The sequence below is a fragment of the Eschrichtius robustus genome, chromosome 13 (genome assembly GCF_028021215.1).
Source record: "Eschrichtius robustus isolate mEscRob2 chromosome 13, mEscRob2.pri, whole genome shotgun sequence".
Classification (NCBI taxonomy): Eukaryota; Metazoa; Chordata; class Mammalia; order Artiodactyla; family Eschrichtiidae; genus Eschrichtius; species Eschrichtius robustus.
In genome coordinates, this window is record NC_090836.1 from 92,653,346 (window position 1) to 92,671,479 (window position 18,134).

The 18,134-nt window shown below is 42.7% G+C and overlaps 1 protein-coding gene across 3 annotated transcripts in view; it reads right to left on the reverse strand.

Annotated features, from left to right (window-relative positions):
• LARGE1 (LARGE xylosyl- and glucuronyltransferase 1) overlaps nt 1-18,134 on the reverse strand; it is a 603,452-nt gene that overhangs the window by 82,131 nt on the left and 503,187 nt on the right. For all 3 annotated transcript variants that reach the window (XM_068561740.1, XM_068561739.1, XM_068561741.1), the window contains 2 exons: nt 7,537-7,649; nt 5,551-5,676 (listed from right to left, as the gene is read on the reverse strand). In XM_068561740.1, the coding sequence (XP_068417841.1) occupies nt 5,551-5,676; nt 7,537-7,649 (239 nt within the window). The remainder of the gene's footprint in view (nt 1-5,550; nt 5,677-7,536; nt 7,650-18,134) is intronic.

Sequence of the window (18,134 nt, forward strand, 5' to 3'; positions counted from 1 at the left end):
ACCTTGTCATGTATCAAATTTCCATAAACGTGTGGGTGTTCGTGGGCACCCTATTGTTTTCTTTTAATTATTTAGCAGAACCCTAAGCAAATGCTCAGCAAAAGTTTGCTGTAGGTTTTCAGTAGATTCTGTTCATAAGAGGTTTTGTCACAAATGAATATTTAATTTTATCAAATAATCGTCCTGCATCTATTTAGATAATCAGATGGTATTTCTCCTTTAATCTATTAACATGCTAAATGACACTTGTGGATTTTTTTCAATGTTAGATCACTCTTGTATTTCCTGGAATAAACCCAGCTTGGCCATGATGTATGATCTATTTTATACATGGCTGGATTCAGTCTGCTAATATTTTGCTTAAGATTTTTACATCAGTATTCAGGGATGAGATAGGTCTGCAATCTTCCTTTCTTGTAATCTCCTTGTCTGGTTTTGGTATCAAGGATATCCTGGCCTCACTGAATGAGTTAAAAAGTGTTCCTCTTTTCCTATTCCTTTGAAAAGTTGACTAAAAACTGGAAATACCTTTTGATTAAAAAAAAAAAATTGGTAAAACATCTTCTTCTCACTATCTATCTAGGGGTACTATTTTTTTTGTAAGAAAGTGTAATGACTAGAAAATAATCCAGACTTTATATTTTTTTCTTAAGTCCGTTTTGATAAATTATACATTTCTAGGAATATGTTCCTTTCACAGTTTTCAAGTTTATTGACATAATCTTGTTCATAGTATTCTATTATCTCCTGTAACTCTGCTTTATCTCCTAGATAGAAAGTTCCACATGTGAGAGGCTTTTGTTTGTTTTAATCTTTGTTGTATTCCTAGAACTCGGAAGAATCACTGGGCTCAAAAACATTAAGAGATTGAGTAAATGAATCTGCATTTATATCTTCTTCTTGGTGAACTTTTTGTTTTTAAGTTGTGACCATCTCTGTACCTGCCAATGCTTTGTCTGATATCAAGATAGTCACCAAGTTTTATTTGGGATGATATCTGCCTGATATTCTTTCCCCATAATTTTACTGTCAACCTTTCTGTGTAGTTTTGTATCAGGCAGGTCTCTTGTAAATAGCATATGTTGGATATTGTTTCCTAGTCAATCTGACAACCTATCTTCTCCCTGGCAAAATTAGTTTATTTGATTATTGATATATTTGGACTTATTTATATCATTTTGATTTCTTGTTTTCTATTTCCCCCTACTTTTTCTACGCTCTTATTTATTTTTCTTTTCTTTTTTTTTTTGCATTTTTTTTTAAAGGAATTCCTTTATTTTTATTTTATTTATTTATTGATTTATTTTTGGCTGTGTTGGGTCTTCGTTTCTGTGCAAGGGCTTTCTCTAGTTGTGGCAAGCGGGGGCCACTCTTCATCGCGGTGCGTGGGCCTCTCACTATCGCAGCCTCTCTTGTTGCGGAGCACAGGCTCCAGATGCGCAGGCTCAGTAGTTGTGGCTCACGGGCCTAGTTGCTCCGCGGCATGTGGGATCTTCCCAGACCAGGGCTCGAACCCGTGTCCCCTGCACTGGCAGGCAGATTCTCAACAACTGCGCCACCAGGGAAGCCCCTATTTTTCTTTTCTTGCATCTAATTTTTCTTTTAAACGACTGAGGTATTTTGGTTGGTTATTTTGGTTTTTCTTTTTTTTCTTTTTTTTTAAATTAATTAATTGATTTTATTTTATTTTTTAAATTTTTGGCTGTGTTGGGTCTTCGTTGCTGCGCAGGGGCTTTCTCTAGCTGCGGCGAGCTGGGGCTACTCTTCACTGTGGTGCGTGGGCTTCTCATTATGGTGGCTTCTCTTGTTGCAGAGCATGGGCTCTAGGCGTGCTGGCTTCAGTAGTTGTGGCATGTGGGCTCAGTAGTTGTGGCTCGTGGGCTCTAGAGCGCAGGCTCAGCAGTTGTGGCTCACGGGCTTAGTTGCTCCGTGGCATGTGGGATCTTCCCGGATCAGGGCTCGAACCCGTGTCTCCTGCATTGGCAGGAGGATTCCTAACCACTGAACCACCAGGGAAGTCCTGGTTTTTCTTATTCCATTCCATCCCACCCATTTTTTCCAATTCTTTTAGAGCTTAACCTTGAAATGTTAGCATGCATACCTAGCTTAGCAGCTAAACTTAATATCTTATCCCCCTCCTCAACAAAGCAATGACCTCAAAGAGTACTTTAATTCTCATCACTTCCCTCCTGACTTACATGATGCCACTGCCTGATAATTTAGGTATAATGTTTTTAAACCAACAAATTACATTATTATTACTACTATTGCTATCATTTAGAAACTGTTCAGAGTTTCAATACATATCTAATTTGTTTGTTCAACACTCCTTCTTGAATCTGTAATCATTTTCCAAAGGATTCCAAAGTATATTTTCCTTTGGACGTTTCTTTCCGTAAGTATTTTGGTGGTAAATTCTCTTTGTTTTTACTCATCTGGATATTCCTCTCTCATGTTTGAAAGATTGTTTTGCTAGGTATACAGAGTGTTGTTATTGTCTCTCAGCACATTGAAGATATTCTTTCTACTCTTTTCTGGCTTCTGCCATTGGAACTCTCATCACACATGTGGAATTTCTTTGTAGAGAATCTGTCTTTTCTCTTTGGCTATTTTTAAAGTCAACTTTCTTTAGGGTGCTGCAATTTCACTACTGTAAATCTAAATATGGCTTTCTCTTTACACTGCTTGGTAAACACAATCCTTCTTGTATCTATGGATACCTTTTAACAGTTCTGAAAAATTCCCATTCACCACCCCATCCAATGATGCCTCACTTCCAATTTTCTCTTTATCTCCTTCTGAAAATCTAATTAGACATATCCCAATATCTTAACTTCCCTTTATTTTTCTATCTCTTTTTTTCAGTGTGCGTGTTTTGGGTAATTTCCTTAGATATCTCTTCCTGTTCACTAAGTCTCTCTTCAGCTGGGTCTAATCTACTGCTTAACACATTTATTTAATTTATAATTTCAATAATTATATTTTTCACTTCTACAAGTCCTAGTTGATCTGAATAGGCCTATTCATCTTTGAGAATCTCTTGTTCCTCTAATCTACTTTCAATATTCTTTTTTTTATTTTTTATACAATACAAATGCTTATATTATGTTTCATGCCTGATGAGTCTAATACCTGTAGTCTTTGAGGTTTAATTCTATGGTCAGTTTCTGCCCTCTCTCATGGTAGCTTACTTCCTTGTGTGTTCAGTGATAACTGACTGAGAACTCATTTTTCTAGAAACTCCACCTAAAGGATTCTGAAGTCTTGTTTTTGAGAGTATTCTTCAAGATCAGATTTCTGTTTGTTTCTCCCAGGGGTCTGGAAATTTTTCATTTTCTTCTTTGTATTTCTGCCCCACACATATAATTTTAGCCCCCCAAATAATATGAGCACAGGCTTCAAATTAGGAATTTTCAGGGGAAACATTTCTCTCTTATTCCACCAAAAGCAAAGAATGAAACAGGCAACAATCTCTGTTGTTTCCTCCTATATTATGGGTTTTTAAACTGTTTATCTACCGAGGATATCACTCTTCATGGATCCTGACTTTATGTCAGGGTCTTCTAATTGTGTTTTTTCGTGTTGGGGCCCAAGTTCCCACACATAGCATTTCAACAGAATGGCTATACGTATGGGTTGCCTGATTTTGATCGAGGCCTATTATCCCAGTGCAACCCATGGTAGCATTCCCTTGTTTGAACAATAATTATACAGCTACCTACATTTATACCAGGCTCCCAGACACCAAGGATAAGCAAATACCCAGCAAATGTCAGATGCAGCTGCTTTTTGCTTATCATTCTGGAGTCACACTTTATCACTGTTTTTTGGCCTCTGCTTACTTCATTTAATTTATGAACTGATCAGCTATGCTTTCAAAACATTAAAAAAATTTTTATGCAGCATTTTTAGGTGTTCTTTATAGGGTTGGTTTTATTTTCCTCCCCTTTGAACTTTTAGTTCATGATATTCTTGGAAATACTCCTGTGCATTTCATCTATTCTCCTTATGTCTAACAAACACATGACATATTGAAGGAATTTCATAAATGCCGATTTAAAGAATGAATAATGCAGGTACTTCTGTTTTAAATATTTTGCAAGGAACTTCAAGTGCGTTAAAAAACAGTTCTTTATTTTTGACTCTGTGATTTCACTCCTGAGAAGGTGTGAACTTTGAGCTGTTCAATATTTATATTTGTGAAAGTTTGAAAACAACTAAGGTAACCAGAATGGCTAAGCAATGGAAGAATACAAAATTCCATGTAAATTGTGACTATAAATAAGACATAATATGTACATAATGTGGATATGGACCAGAAACCAATAAGAGAAGCCTGACTTGTTAGAAAAGCAAGGTTTGGGTCCCTTTTTCCTTTTTATAACTTGCAATTATTGTTACCACATTGTCACCTGGGCAATGGGTATAAATTTTGAATGAAATAAACTCTCTATGGATGCATGTATCTAGTTCTTCTGTTACAGCCAGAGGGCAAACACACTTGGTGTCAGACAGGCCTGGGTTCAAATCATTAATCTGTCATTTAATAGCTGAGGTCAGTTCTTCACTCTTTCAACCCTTCACGACTATAGGTAGGGAATTCTGACACACCCCTTAGCTCTGGGCTCAGCCACACAGTTACTTTGGCACATAGGATGTCAGCAAAAAGGACTCGGGTTTCCTTGTGTGCCCTAGGGCTTCCTTTTCCACCTCTGCATTGTCATGAGAACGAGCTAGACTGGCCTGCTGACAGGACATAGGAGACACTGGAGGAGAACCAAGTTGCCCTAGCCACCAGCCACCCCATCTGAAGCCGACCATAGACATTTGGCTAAGCCAGTGAATATCAGACAACCATCCAGTCAACCTGTGGACTCATCAACTAAATACACGGTTGATGATTTAAGCCCCTATTAGAATAGTTTGTTACGCAGCACTATCTGTGGCAGTAGGTAATTGATACACACCCCCCCTTCTTCTTTGTCTATCTCCTGTCAGGCCTTACCACTGTGTTTGGTACTTAGAGACCAATGATAAAGGCTTTTCTCTCACTGTCCCTTCTCCCTGCTGGCATCTCACCTCATCCACAACTATCACAGCATCTGTCATATTTCTTTACATTTATTTCCTTACATGTTTCTCTGCTCCTCTCTGCCAAGAATGATTTGAAAGTAGAAAATGAGTTATTCATATCCATATCTACAGCACCTGGCACAAAGTAGACCCTCAATAAATGTTTTCATTTGAATTAAATGACTGGATTTGGGGAGCCAACATGAGCCAAAACAGCCAGCAGCAGGTAGCAGGAAGAATAACCACACAAGCTGGTTCTTGTGCCGGGAGGCCTGACGCTTTCCAGAAAGCCAAAACAGGGCGGGGTGGGGGGGGAACAAAACAAAGAATAAAAGCCCATTCTTTTTGCTCTTCTGCACCCTTCTCTCTCTCTCTCACCACACTGCACACAAAGCTCCGAGCCAATCATCCCCCTGAAGGGCGCTGCCCCATCCAGCTTCCCTCTGCCACCGCCCACCAGGGCCTTCCTTACCCTACCTTTAGATCAGATACGTCTCTGTAGCACTGCTCAGAGCGGGTGTGGTCTGACAGCTGCACGTTCCAGAAGCAGGGGAGCTGATACACGAGGAAGGGGTTTTGTTTGATGACAGCGTTGAAAATATCCTAGGGGATAAAAGCCAGAGATACAGTCAGATGGGCTGAGCTTGTGATGCTGGCTCTTGAGGCACCGCATCTCCTGTGCAATCTCTCTTGAGCCCCCTGCTCGGAGCACAGGCTCACTTGCACTGCAGGGCATTTCCCTTGCCTTTTATCTCTAGAAACCAAGCAGTCACGTTTGGATAGAGATGGGGGAATGCCCCACACTGACTTGAAGCTCACGGGTCCTGCTGGTCTCAGTGAGCACCATCCAGCAAAGGGGGCAGACACGGAGCGTCTTTTCCACCCGAGCCAGCATATAATAAATGAAGTCACTTTTCCGCCCCTCTTCTCACCTCACCGAGGAACCCTGTGTCATCCATCCTGAGCCTCCTGGAGAGGAAACTGCGTGATGACAGGTTGCTCTGCTCATTGAGGGGCTGAGACAAATTACAGATCCTGCTTCAGCAGCATTCCCTGGGGCGCGGGGCAGACTCGGTGATGGATGCACCTGGGATTCCTGCGGGCCAGGGTGCCTGTGCCCGTGCTCCCCACTTCCAAATCCAACTCTGACTTTTCTAGGGAGGCTTTACTTCTTTCCAGCTCTTCTGCAAGCTCTTGCACCAGGCAGGCCACACATATTAACTAGCTGCTGACAGGTGGTGTCGGGAGGTGAATTCGCAGAAGGAGATGGCTGAATAAACTATCCTCATTGGACATGGACAGGCAATTGCTAGCTTTTGGGGACACACTCAAGTCATTATGACCTGACTTGAAATATGATGATGGAGGACAATTTTCCCCTCAGGTTTAAAACAGCTACCTGGGTAATTTTTAACTCATTCATTATACCATATCTCACGTTTGAAAAAGGAAATTAGTTTCTGGCTGCTTGGGAAATACAGAATAATAACAATGCAAAAAAAAACCCCAGTAAACTAACACCACAGAGTTTCTTGTTTCCTCCACATTAGAAAACTTTGCAAAAATTCAACAAATCAGACAACTGAATGTTGATCAAAAAAAGGGAGAGTGAGCTTGCTTTCTGGTTAAACAGGAAAGGATAAATGCAGAGAACTCAGAGAAATCATCTTTACATTTCAAGATGAGATGCAGAGAACTCAGAGAAATCATCTTTACATTTCAAGATGGCCATTTATACCATGGGAGACTCATAATCTAGATGTGTGACCCTAGTAGATTCAACGTCAGAGGCTCAGGCCTCTGCATTTCTTAGCCAAAATGAGAAATGGGGTTTTAATGAATTTATGTTAATAGTTCGGTGGAGTTCATGGGCTTCTTCAGATTGCCTGGATTAAAAGCTGGTTTCACCAGCCAAGGAGGTTTGTCCCTTCTACTTAAATGCATTTCCCTTGAGGATGGGGTCATAATATAGGATCTAAGCAAAAGGCTTTGCTTCAAAAGTTAGATTCTATTTGCCAGAAAGGAAAATGGAATCTTGTCTGGGAAATATGCCTTGGTCTTCTGGAATCGCAGGGGGCAGGCACTGGATATTCTACACCAAGATGAAGACGGTGACCTCCTAACACACCAAATTATCATTTACTTATGACTCTTCTTCAATAAACTGTGAGCTCTCTGAGGCCAAGGACTGTGTCCTTCATGTATCTCTGCAATCCTATTTCTGAACATATTCCCTGGCACGCACCGTGTGCAGGGCAAGTCTGCTGAACACGCACACGAGCGAACAAGGGGAATGAACTAAGGGGAGTGCTGTTGTCTGAGGCTGGCAAGTACAAGGCAGATCTATCCAAGTAAGCAGTCATACAGATCTGGAAAAACAACGCAGACTCAGCCACTTGCCAATTTTGAGAAACAGCACCAGGGAGCTCAGGAATAACCGTACCTTCTAAGCTGGCTACTCACCTGATCAGCTAAGGATGTGGAGAGCATGCCCATCAACTCCCTCTCTGCGGTCAGCCTCCACATCTGCTCCCACTTCATCTTCCGCAGCTTGTCCAGAAGCAGCAAGATCACCCCTAGACCACAGTACAGGACGGAAGAGAGGAAAAACACGACAGTAAGAGAGACAGCCAGGCACGCGTGTCCACGTGTTCTGGAGATGAACACGCCTGGATTCACCCCAGGCTCTGCCAGGTACTCAGGATGAGACGTAAACAATCTCTCTGAAATATCCTCATTGCGTGGAGAACATTAACACAGACCTCAGAAGCTGTCCCAAGGACTAAGTGAGATGGGCGAAGGAGCCCAGCACGCCCTGGAGACGGATGGTGGTGATGGCTGCACAACAACGTGAATGCACCAAATGCCACTGAACTGCACACTGAAAGATGGTTAAAATGGCATTTTTATGTTATGTTTATTTTACCACCAAAAAAAAAAAAGCCTAGCACTGCACCTGACACATAGTAGTACATCACCTGTAAGCATAGATTCTCTCCTATGTTTTTCTCCAGATATATGACAACCTACCTAGGGTTAGCTGATGGATGGTGTTTATACAACATATGCCATTTACCTTTACAGAAACAAAGCAGATCCTCTCTGACTTTATCCTGGGTATGTCTTTGCCAATTTGCTTTATACCTACTGATAAGCCATATGAGCTCGTTGCAGTAGTCCTGGTTTCAACAGACTTCTTTGGTCCAACAGAATCAACACAGATGGAAACTATGGTGAAGGCTGTGCTGATGCTGGGTGTTCAAGATGGGGCTCCAACAGCCTTTGGGTTCATAAGAAACTAATAGTCAGAGGCTGCTTCCTCCTCCTTTCCATCTTCTTTTTTGTGGGGTTAGTTTTCATGGGGAGGGACCTGAATGAAGGGCGGACTGTCTAGGAAGGGAAATTGCCACTGTATATACCTTTGTATTTTTTAAAATGTTAAAAACAACTAAATGTATTATTCAGGTAAAAATACATTAGTAAAAGTCTAAAAAGAAAAATACATTTTGGCTTAGCTGAATGGCTTAGGAGCAAATGCCTATCACCAGGTCGGTGAGAGCATGCAGAGACAGTACAGAGCACAGAGCACAGAACAAGAGCAAGAGAATGTCCCTGCAGGCCACTGCAGTTACTTTGGTGGATGGAATTGTGGCCCCGATGGCCTCCCAAATCAATCCTCCTCAGGAAGCTTAGCTCAGCAGAACAGTCAGTGGAGAAAACTCCAGGCAGCTGAAAAATGATCTTAGTTGATACCTAGTACATTTTCTAAGATTGTCGGAAAGAAACTGATTCCCCAAATCACACATAAATGTCAACACTGAGACTTTTTTCTACTTATTCCAGTGGCACATACTTGGAGAAAAAGTATATTCACTATTTTTTTAAAAATAAATTTATTTATTTATTTTTGGCTGCAGTGGGTCTTCGTTACTGCGAGTGGGCTTTCTCTAGTTGCGGCGAGTGGGCTCCTCATTGTGGTGGCTTCTCTTTTTGCGGAGCACGGGCTCTAGAGCGCAGGTTTAGTAGTTGTGGCGCACGGGCTTAGTTGCTCTGCGGCATGTGGGATCTTCCTGGACCAGGGCTCGAACCCGTGTCCCCTGCATTGGCGGGCGGATTCTTAACCACTGCGCCACCAGGGAAGCCCAAAAGTATATTCACTATTTAGTGAAAGGTGTTTGTTCAGGTAGAGAGAGTTGAAATAGAATATATATGGTTATGGGAAGAATGGGATAATACACAGAGATCTGAACTTTTAAGCCAGAAGGGCAAATCATATTTATTGCATATCTCCCTTGTGCTTTGTTAGGTTTTTTGCACATCGATAAGGTAAATATTGTCATCCTTATTTTGCAGGTGGGGAAACTGAGGGGGGCGGGTGGGTCAGACACTTGAACGGTTCACAGTACAACAGCAGCTCTACGAGATCCAAACTCCGATCTGCCTGACTCCAAAGTTGGTGCTTCTTCAGCTATACAACATAGACCAGAGCCCCAGCAATGCCTCTGGGGAGTTCTGTGACTCAGGCCAAGCCCTTCTCCTTTTCTGACTTTTGGTTTCTACCTGGGTAAAGGGAGGAAAATGCTACTTGCCCTGCAAACTCAGAAAACTGCCACGCCCCCTAGTGGTAGGCTGGTAAATGTTTAACCACCAGCTAGCTCTTCAGGGGAAAAACACCCCAAACCTTGATTTGTAGTGACTGCTGATTGCCATGGTGTAAATACTCTCATTGTGGCCGATTTCAAGCCACTGATGTGATATCATCAAACAAGCAGTTGGGAAGGACTGAGCACAACTGGCCCTCCTGAGTTAGGGGGAGTTAGGTCCAGCACACCACTGAGAGTGTTCCCCAAACACGGGAGGAATTTTAGAAATAGCAAAATTCACCACAAGGGTATTATTTGATTGCTTCTTTGGGGGAGAAAGGAAAGAAAAATTGACAGCGTTACAAAACAAGAGAATGTAGTGATGGATTCAAGAAAATAGACTCCAGTCACACATATGAAAGAGAATTTCACTAAATCTTATTGCAGAAACTAATGCTAATTAGATTTAGAATTAGGGCTAGATGCTCCAATATATAGAAAAAAATGAGGAATGCAGAAACTATAAACAATGACGAAAGATACTTATGCACATTTTGAAGCCTCTAGAGGCATCAGTGGTGGATCTATCAGTCTCTGGAGACTGAGCTGAGAAGTGATGCTTTTAAACGGTGCTAAGACTTAGCAAGTCCTAAGTGGCAGATGTGACTCTATATAGTTTGCCAGGCTAGTTGAAAAGAGGTGGGGGGGTGGTCCAGAACAGAAGACTAAAGGCAGAAATGTAGGGTCCTTCTCCCAGTTACCCAACTTTCTCCTTTGTGTGATTTTAATTTTTAGAAGCATGAACTATTTCAAACTAACAGAAAAGTACAGAAACTAATATGACAAATACCTACTATCCCGATTTAATAAATGTTAATATACTGCCACATTTGCTGTTTATAATAAAATGTCACAGGTAAATGAAAAGCTCCTCCATCTCACTGTAGCCCTCCCTCCCTTTCCCAAGGGTAACCAGTATCCTGGAGTGACTGGGTTTCATTTCCCTGCATGTTTTTTTAATTTGTATTCTCTATGCATATATTAATAAACAATATACGGTGTTTTCAGTATGTTTCACAGTGCATATTTTCTACTCTAACTTACCTTTTCACCCAATGTTATGGCTTTTAAGAGTTAATCATGGGGCTTCCCTGGTGGCGCAGTGGTTGAGAATCTGCCTGCCAATGCAGGGGACACGGGTTCGAGCCCGGGTCTGGGAAGATCCCACATGCCACGGAGCAACTGGGCCCGTGAGCCACAAATACTGAGCCTGCGCGTCTGGAGCCTGTGCTCCACAACAGGAGAGGCCGCGATGGTGAGAGGCCCGCGCACCGCGATGAAGAGTGGTCCCCACTTGCCACAATTAGAGAAAGCCCTCGCAGAGAAACGAAGACCCAACACAGTCATAAATAAATAAATAAATAAATAAATAAATAAAAGAACGTGAATTTCTTAAAAAAAAAAAAAAAAGAGTTAATCATGTTACGGTTTCAGTATCTAGTTTATTCATTGTAACACTTTATTCATTCCTTGTATAGCTACACCGCAATTTATTTATGCATTCCGCTGCGGAAGGACATTTTGGCTGTTTCCCATGTTTCTGTTCTTATAAACAATGCTGCAATAAACGTCCTAATCCCGATTCACTGGGCACACTTCTGAGCGCTCAGCGGGGGTACAGCCTCCTATGTTGTATAAGGATTGCTGTGTTGATGGTGCTATTTGTTTTGAAACATCTTGAATTGCCCCATCTTCCTTTTCTCTTACAATTTAGGCCATCACGGAGACTCATGGAGTCTACATTTAAAGTGCCTTTCACATCTCTTCTTTTACTCACTCATTCAACAGTTATTTATTGAGCACCTACTATGTGCAACCTAACTGAAATTTGTTTTTTAAAAAAATTGATGGGGGTAACATTGGTTTATAACATTATATAAGTTTCATGTGTACAACATTATACACACATAGATACAGAGAATAGAGTCGTGGTTATCAGAGGGGAAGGTGGAGAGGGTGAAATGGATAAAAGGGGTCAACTGTAGGGTGATGGATGGAAACTAAACTTTTGGTGGTGAGCACACTGCAGCGCATAGAGATGCTGAAATACAATGTACACACAACTCATTTTAGAGGTACCTTTTGAGTAGCTCCTACAGTTCTAGTCACTGGGTTAACTGGGGACTCAGCAGTTTGTAAAACACAGTCCTTGTTCTTGGGGAGCAAGGCCTAACAGGGAAGGGAGCTGGGTAACCAAGAAAATGGAAAACAGTGACAGATAGGAGATGTGTGAAGAACCATGGGAGCCGGGGACAGGGGAACTGATTGTGATCTGGGTGTGGGGGGAGCATTAGGGAAAAGCTTCCCGAAATAACTAATGTCAAAACTGAAATCTGAAAGAGACAGAGGATTACCTGCTGAAGGTCAGGCCAGACAGACTTCTCCCTCCAGGGCTGTGAATGTCAATCAGGCAGTAGATCTTTTCTAACACATTTGAATAGCAGACCTTAAAAGGTAATGACCCATTTCCCTCTCTTCTCTCAAAAAAGACAATTAAAAAGAGGCTGCATAAAGTTGTCTAGCATTTGTCTTTGTTCATAAATCTATAATTAACCACAGGTTATTTGTGTAATAAATATTCCCGTATCCTCACACTGATGCAGTAGAATGAATTCCAGGAACACAGGAATTTTTGCAGCTATCACAGAAGGGAGCTGTATGTAACAGGGAAACTGTGCTGGACTTGGAAACGTAAGTCCTGGGTTTGAGTCCTGATATGATCACTTATTGCAATATCTCTTTAAAAAAGTCACTGGGATCCTGAGCCCCAGTTCCTTATTTGTAATAAGGGGACAATCCCACATTAACTCCAAGATGATTATAAGGACTTAAAAATTTTATCTTTCAAAGCATCTGGTATATGCCATGATTTATTATTTCCTATCTTGAGGTAAAGATTCTATGACATCAAAAAAAAAAAAAAAAAAGTACTGAGTACAATAGGAACAGTACTCAATATTGCTGACTTGAGAAATATTCATTGAGAATAAATGTCCATACCCAAAAACTTCTCTATGAGCCTGAACTCACTGGTCTCTCTAAAAATCTCCTTGTGCGTGTAGAATGCACTGGACGCTTAAAAATTGTGACATATTGCCAGGTCCATATTGCTTCTTAGTCTTCTGTCAATAGTCACTTAGGGTGTCACCACCAGCATGACTAAGATGTCCCTTGGGGTTATTGCAAGCGGCCACTAAGGGATACAACCCACAGGAAGAAAAGAAATTGATGGAAAGAAAATCCACCCCAAGAACAATCATGTGAGCAAATTACGTTCTTAAGCAGCTAAGCAGTCTGTTTAAGCTGTTAAATATAATCACACGAACATGTACTTATAAAAGAATCTGCCTGTTTCTTCAAAGGTTGGGAGTTTGTACCCAGACTGTACAAGAGCTAAAAAAACAACATTTCTAGGGAAACATAACTCTAACTACTTATTGACCTAACTCCTATGGTGCTGGGGAGATACCCTAATTAATGATTGTGAAGGCCTTTGGAAATATGAAGCGGTACATAAAAGTTTGTAAATAACAGTTACAGAAACTATACATTTCTTCATTAAGGTTACCTAATTATCACTCATTAAACTTACTTGATTCTCACTAGAATTAATACAAATCATGTGCACACACGCAATGTGGGAACAAGCTTTTTAAGTGAACACTAGTTAAAATGCTGAAAATGGCTCCTTCTGAAATTGGACCCTTTCAAGCTGAAACAACACAGCTTTGGCTTTGGAATAAGTGCCCCCAGACAGACGTTGACACTGCTTCCCTGCTGTCAGGGGGACATGGGTGCCAAAAAGCTTGACTCTGGCCTTTGATGCTGCGTGATCTGCCCTTTCCATACTTGCCACTGGGGTCTGGGAGCATGGTGCAAGCCCTTTGCCCTGGAGGCCAGCACTCTGCACAGAGGCAGCATGCCTTGAATTTGAAAGGCCCTCCCAATGGAGCTGGCTGGGATGCGTGGGGCTCACACAGCCTTGCCTTCTCCTGCTGTGCTGGGAGCTTAAGAGACCAACACTAAATAAATAAATGAATAAATAAATTAAAAATCAAAGGCTTCTCCTGTGAACATCTGGTCCAGAGGAAGGGCGTTGTTTCATCTGTGGATCAGAGGACAATTTTTTTTCCCAAACTGAATATGTAGTAACATCTCGGTAGCCAATATGGCAGGGAAAGGAGGCTGGACGTGGATGTGGAGAGAGAAAATAATGCTTTTTTAAAAAAATGAGCCAGATATTGATTTTTATCGATGCAACTGTAAAAGGGAGGACAGACTAAAAGCGGTGACAATGCTGATGACTGCCACCTACTATTTATTAAGCAACTGCTGCATCCTAAAGACAAGGTGTGCAACCTAGATGACCTCTGGCTCTTAACGACAAGCCTGCTAGGTCGATGGAATTATCCCCATTTTTGAGATGAAGAAACTAAGGCTCGCACTTAGCTAGTGAGTGGCAAAATTAGTCTCACTCTTAGACCTGTGGTCTTTCAGCCACGCCACGCTGCCTCCTGGTGTGCGTGTGTGTCTGTGTACATGCCCATAGTAAATATGGCGAGACTTTGCTGAATCGGTGGCCTAAAACCAAAACAAGTCAGGGAGCTCCTGGAGGAACAGTAATGTGAATGTTTGGGGGACTCTGAAGACCACCAGACTGCATGTGTCAGAACCCGGGAGAGACCAAGCGTACAAGGCCAGGAGAGGCAGGGTGGCCCTGTGTGACTGAAGCTGCTCGCATAGGTGGGTTCTAACCCGGTATAAGGGACCATGGGGTGCAGTCAAGAAATATTTAAATCAGCACACTGTTCCAGAGCTAACTTATATCAACTCTCCCTCCCACACGGCACAGAAGTCCTCTTCTTTCTGCATCTGAGTCCACAACCTCTCAACCTGCGTTGGACCACCTCTTGCAGGCCAGGAGAACGCCTTAAAACCCTTTCAGCGAATGGACAACCTTAAGCTCATGTTATGAAAATCTGCTGTTTAAGAGGAGGTTCTGCCATTGTTTTCTTTCTTTCTTTCCATGGAGCCAGCTTTCATGCTTCAGCTAAGCCAAAGAATATGGCTAGAACTGACTTGGTCAATTCCGATCACGCGCTTCCTTAATTCAGAAGAAGAAACCGAGGTCCAAAGTGGCTACCTGATGCTTTCAGACCAGTTCAGAGCAGGTTTCAGATGAAACCTTTTATTCCTCAAGGCAGTGTTTTCCATGGCCTTCTGCAGGATGCTAATAGGTGTTGTGGGAAGCAGGGTTAGCTGTGTTAAATAAGTTTAGGAGATAGTGGGTTAAATAAAATTAAACAGTGTTGGTTTTATCAGTGTGCATGGCGAATCTCAAAGGTGGTTACCACATCCAACACTTTCTAGACTTATTTACCAGGACCTCTTCCCCGCGCCCCTGCTCTCCCCCAGGAAGCTGGTAGAATATTGCTTTTCCCTTCACTTCCACCTGCATTTTCTCAGCTCTCCACCTGCACAGTAAGGGCTGATACACGAAAATGAAGATTTATTCTTTGGTCCTTTAGCATTTCTTGTGGCTTCACTGGCTTGAACCAGAGAAACAAAACTTTAAGTGGGCACTGAGTGGTTGGCTACACAGGAGGCTCTGGGGAAGATGCCGGCCCTCATCCTGGAAATGTTTATGACAATGACCCACATAATTTCGACTTTCCTCTCTTCTGCTTTGAAGCACTAGAGTTCTCTTCTCATGCATGATGACCCCATAGAAGGTGAGTTTATTAAAATTCACTTACTTTAAAATCCCCTGCTGATTTTACCTAGGACTCACTTTTGATCATAAAAAGCGAAAGTAGAACCTTTTAATTTATAAGTGTTTTTTCTTCTCAAAAGCTCTTTATCAGAGAGAGAAAATGGAAATCCTTCCACCTGAAGCCTTCCCTGACTTTGCTGGGATTTCTGAAAGTGTGGATGGATGGAGTATAAAGGGCTGCTCAGACCTCATAAAAGGCTGGTCACTCACTCACTCATTAATTCACTCAATAAATGTCCATCAAGTGACTTCTATGTGCCAGGCACTAGGTACACAGAAATGGAAAACACAGTGGTCCCTGCTCTGAAGCATCTGGAGGTGCTGTGGGCACTGAAATAGAGAGGTGTGTTCTGGGCAAGCAAGGTTGGTTCTTTTAAAAGGAGGTGGGTTCAGATCTCATGTCATGGGGAGCGGTCCTTTAAGAGAACAGAATTGTACCATATCTCTTCCTCTCACTGAACAGAACTGTGATAGGACTGAGAACATAAAGGCTTTGGTGGCTGGCAAATACTTTTTAACCAAGATTTTTATAAGTAAACTTTTTATTGAAGTATAATATACATTCAGAAAAGTACACAGATTCTAAGTACACAATGCGATGAATTTTCACAAAGTGAAATCACCATTGTATTAGAACCTGGACCAAGAAACAGAACATCATGAACAGACCAGAATCCCCCTCATAGTCACACATACACCCGCTGTCCTGCCATTATCCTGAATTCTTACACCATAGTTCAGTTTTATCAGGTTCTGAATTATATATAAATCAAATCATACAGTATTCGCCCTTCTTATGACTGGCCTTTTGGCTCAGTATTATTTCTGTGAAGCCCATTTGCATTACTGCATGTTGTTGTAGTCTGTTCATTTAATTCTGTATCGTTACCTACACTATGAATATATCTCACCCTAGTTATCCGTTACCTTGCTGACGGACACATGGGATGCTTCCAGTTTTGAAAGCTGTTATAAACATTCTTGAACATGTCTTTTGGCATCATTTGTATGCGTTTCTGTTGAGTGCAAACCTACTGTAGTTAAGGTAGTTATTAAAGACTCTCCAGCCTGTCTCAGTTTGAAGAAAGTATTTTCTGGATCTGTATAGGGGAAAAATATAGAGTGTCCCAGGTGTTGATCTTAAAGTGACCACTAAACAAAATGGAGCATGTTTTGATGCTCAGAAAAGCCAGAGGTAGATGCAAGAGCCGAGCACAGCGCCACAGAGCCTGCCTGGGGGTCCACAGCCCCACGGGCTTTCTATCAGATACTGAAAAATAACTACTCCCTGAACATAAGTCAGATCTGCTGCCTGGCTTGCTGGAATGGAGATTTTAATTTTTAACAAATAATGAGCCTTCATCTCCCTACCGGCCTGGCTAGATGCTTCACTGCAAAAGATGATGTCTCATTTGCTCACTAAGAAGGGTGAGACGGCTCGGATGGCCGGGCAGTGCGGACCCGCTGCACGTGCGCTAGAGCCTGACTGAACGCCGAGCTAATGGACTGTGGAAGGGCAACGAGCATTCCTGCCATTTCCAGCTTAAACAAAGTGAACCCACACGGAAGGGCACACTACGTATCTTTTCATCATTCAATCGTTCACGCACACGAGGAACAAGCAGGCGCTGAAAGAACATCCGGGGAGGTATGCAGAGCTCGCGGCCATCACAGACGGAATCGCCTGGGATCCCTGGTGGCAGATTCCCCGTCGGAAGCATGGCGACAGACTGGAGGGCGGGAGGAAGGAGGGTGCCATCCTCCCTGCACACTCTCGAGTCTGGGCAGTGTTTCCAGCGGGGCGTGCCTCCCCTGCCCTGCAGCTTCCTCCGGGCAGTGTTTCCAGCGGGGCCTGCCTCCCCTGCCCTGCAGCTTCCTCCGGGCAGCCGCCTCCACGGCTCTAGTTCTCACTGGTGTCTGGCAGCATCACCTCTTCTTTGTATCTTACTATGGGCTGAACTGTGCCCCCCTCCCCCAGTTCATATGTTGGAGTCCTAACCCCCCACCCAGGACCTCAGGATGTGACTATATTTGGAGGTAGGGTCTTTAAAGAGGTGTTAACTTAAAATGAGGTCACTGGAGTTTCCTAATCCAGTAGGACCAGCATCCTTATAAGAAGAGGAAACCTGGGCAGACAGGTACAGAGGGACGGCCGTGTGAAAACACAGGGACGAGACAGCCATCTCACGAGGAAAGGCCAGAGGCCTCAGAAGGAACCAACCCTTGATCTTGGACTTCCAGCCTCCAAAATGGTAAGAAGATAAATTCCTGCCGTCTAAGCCACCCAGTTTGTGGTCCTTAGCTATGGCGGCCTTAGGAAACTAACACGTATCTCTTGGCCCAGAGCTGGTAACAGCTGCCGCTTCTGCTGGTCTCTGGTGCCTCAGTCTCCTTACCGACACCTTCAGTGCTGTCCACCCCATAAACAGTCCCTTCATTAAAATACCTTGAATTATCTGATAAGATGATGGGATCCTGACTATTTACATGTATGTTATTTCATTGAATCCCCTGACTGCCCCTGTGAAATTGGGATGGTTACGCTTCTTTTACATGTAAGGAAAGTGAGGTTGTACAGCTCATGAGCGGCAGAGTTGAGGTTTCCATCGAGGTCTTTCTGACTCCAATGGCAGTGTGGCTGATCC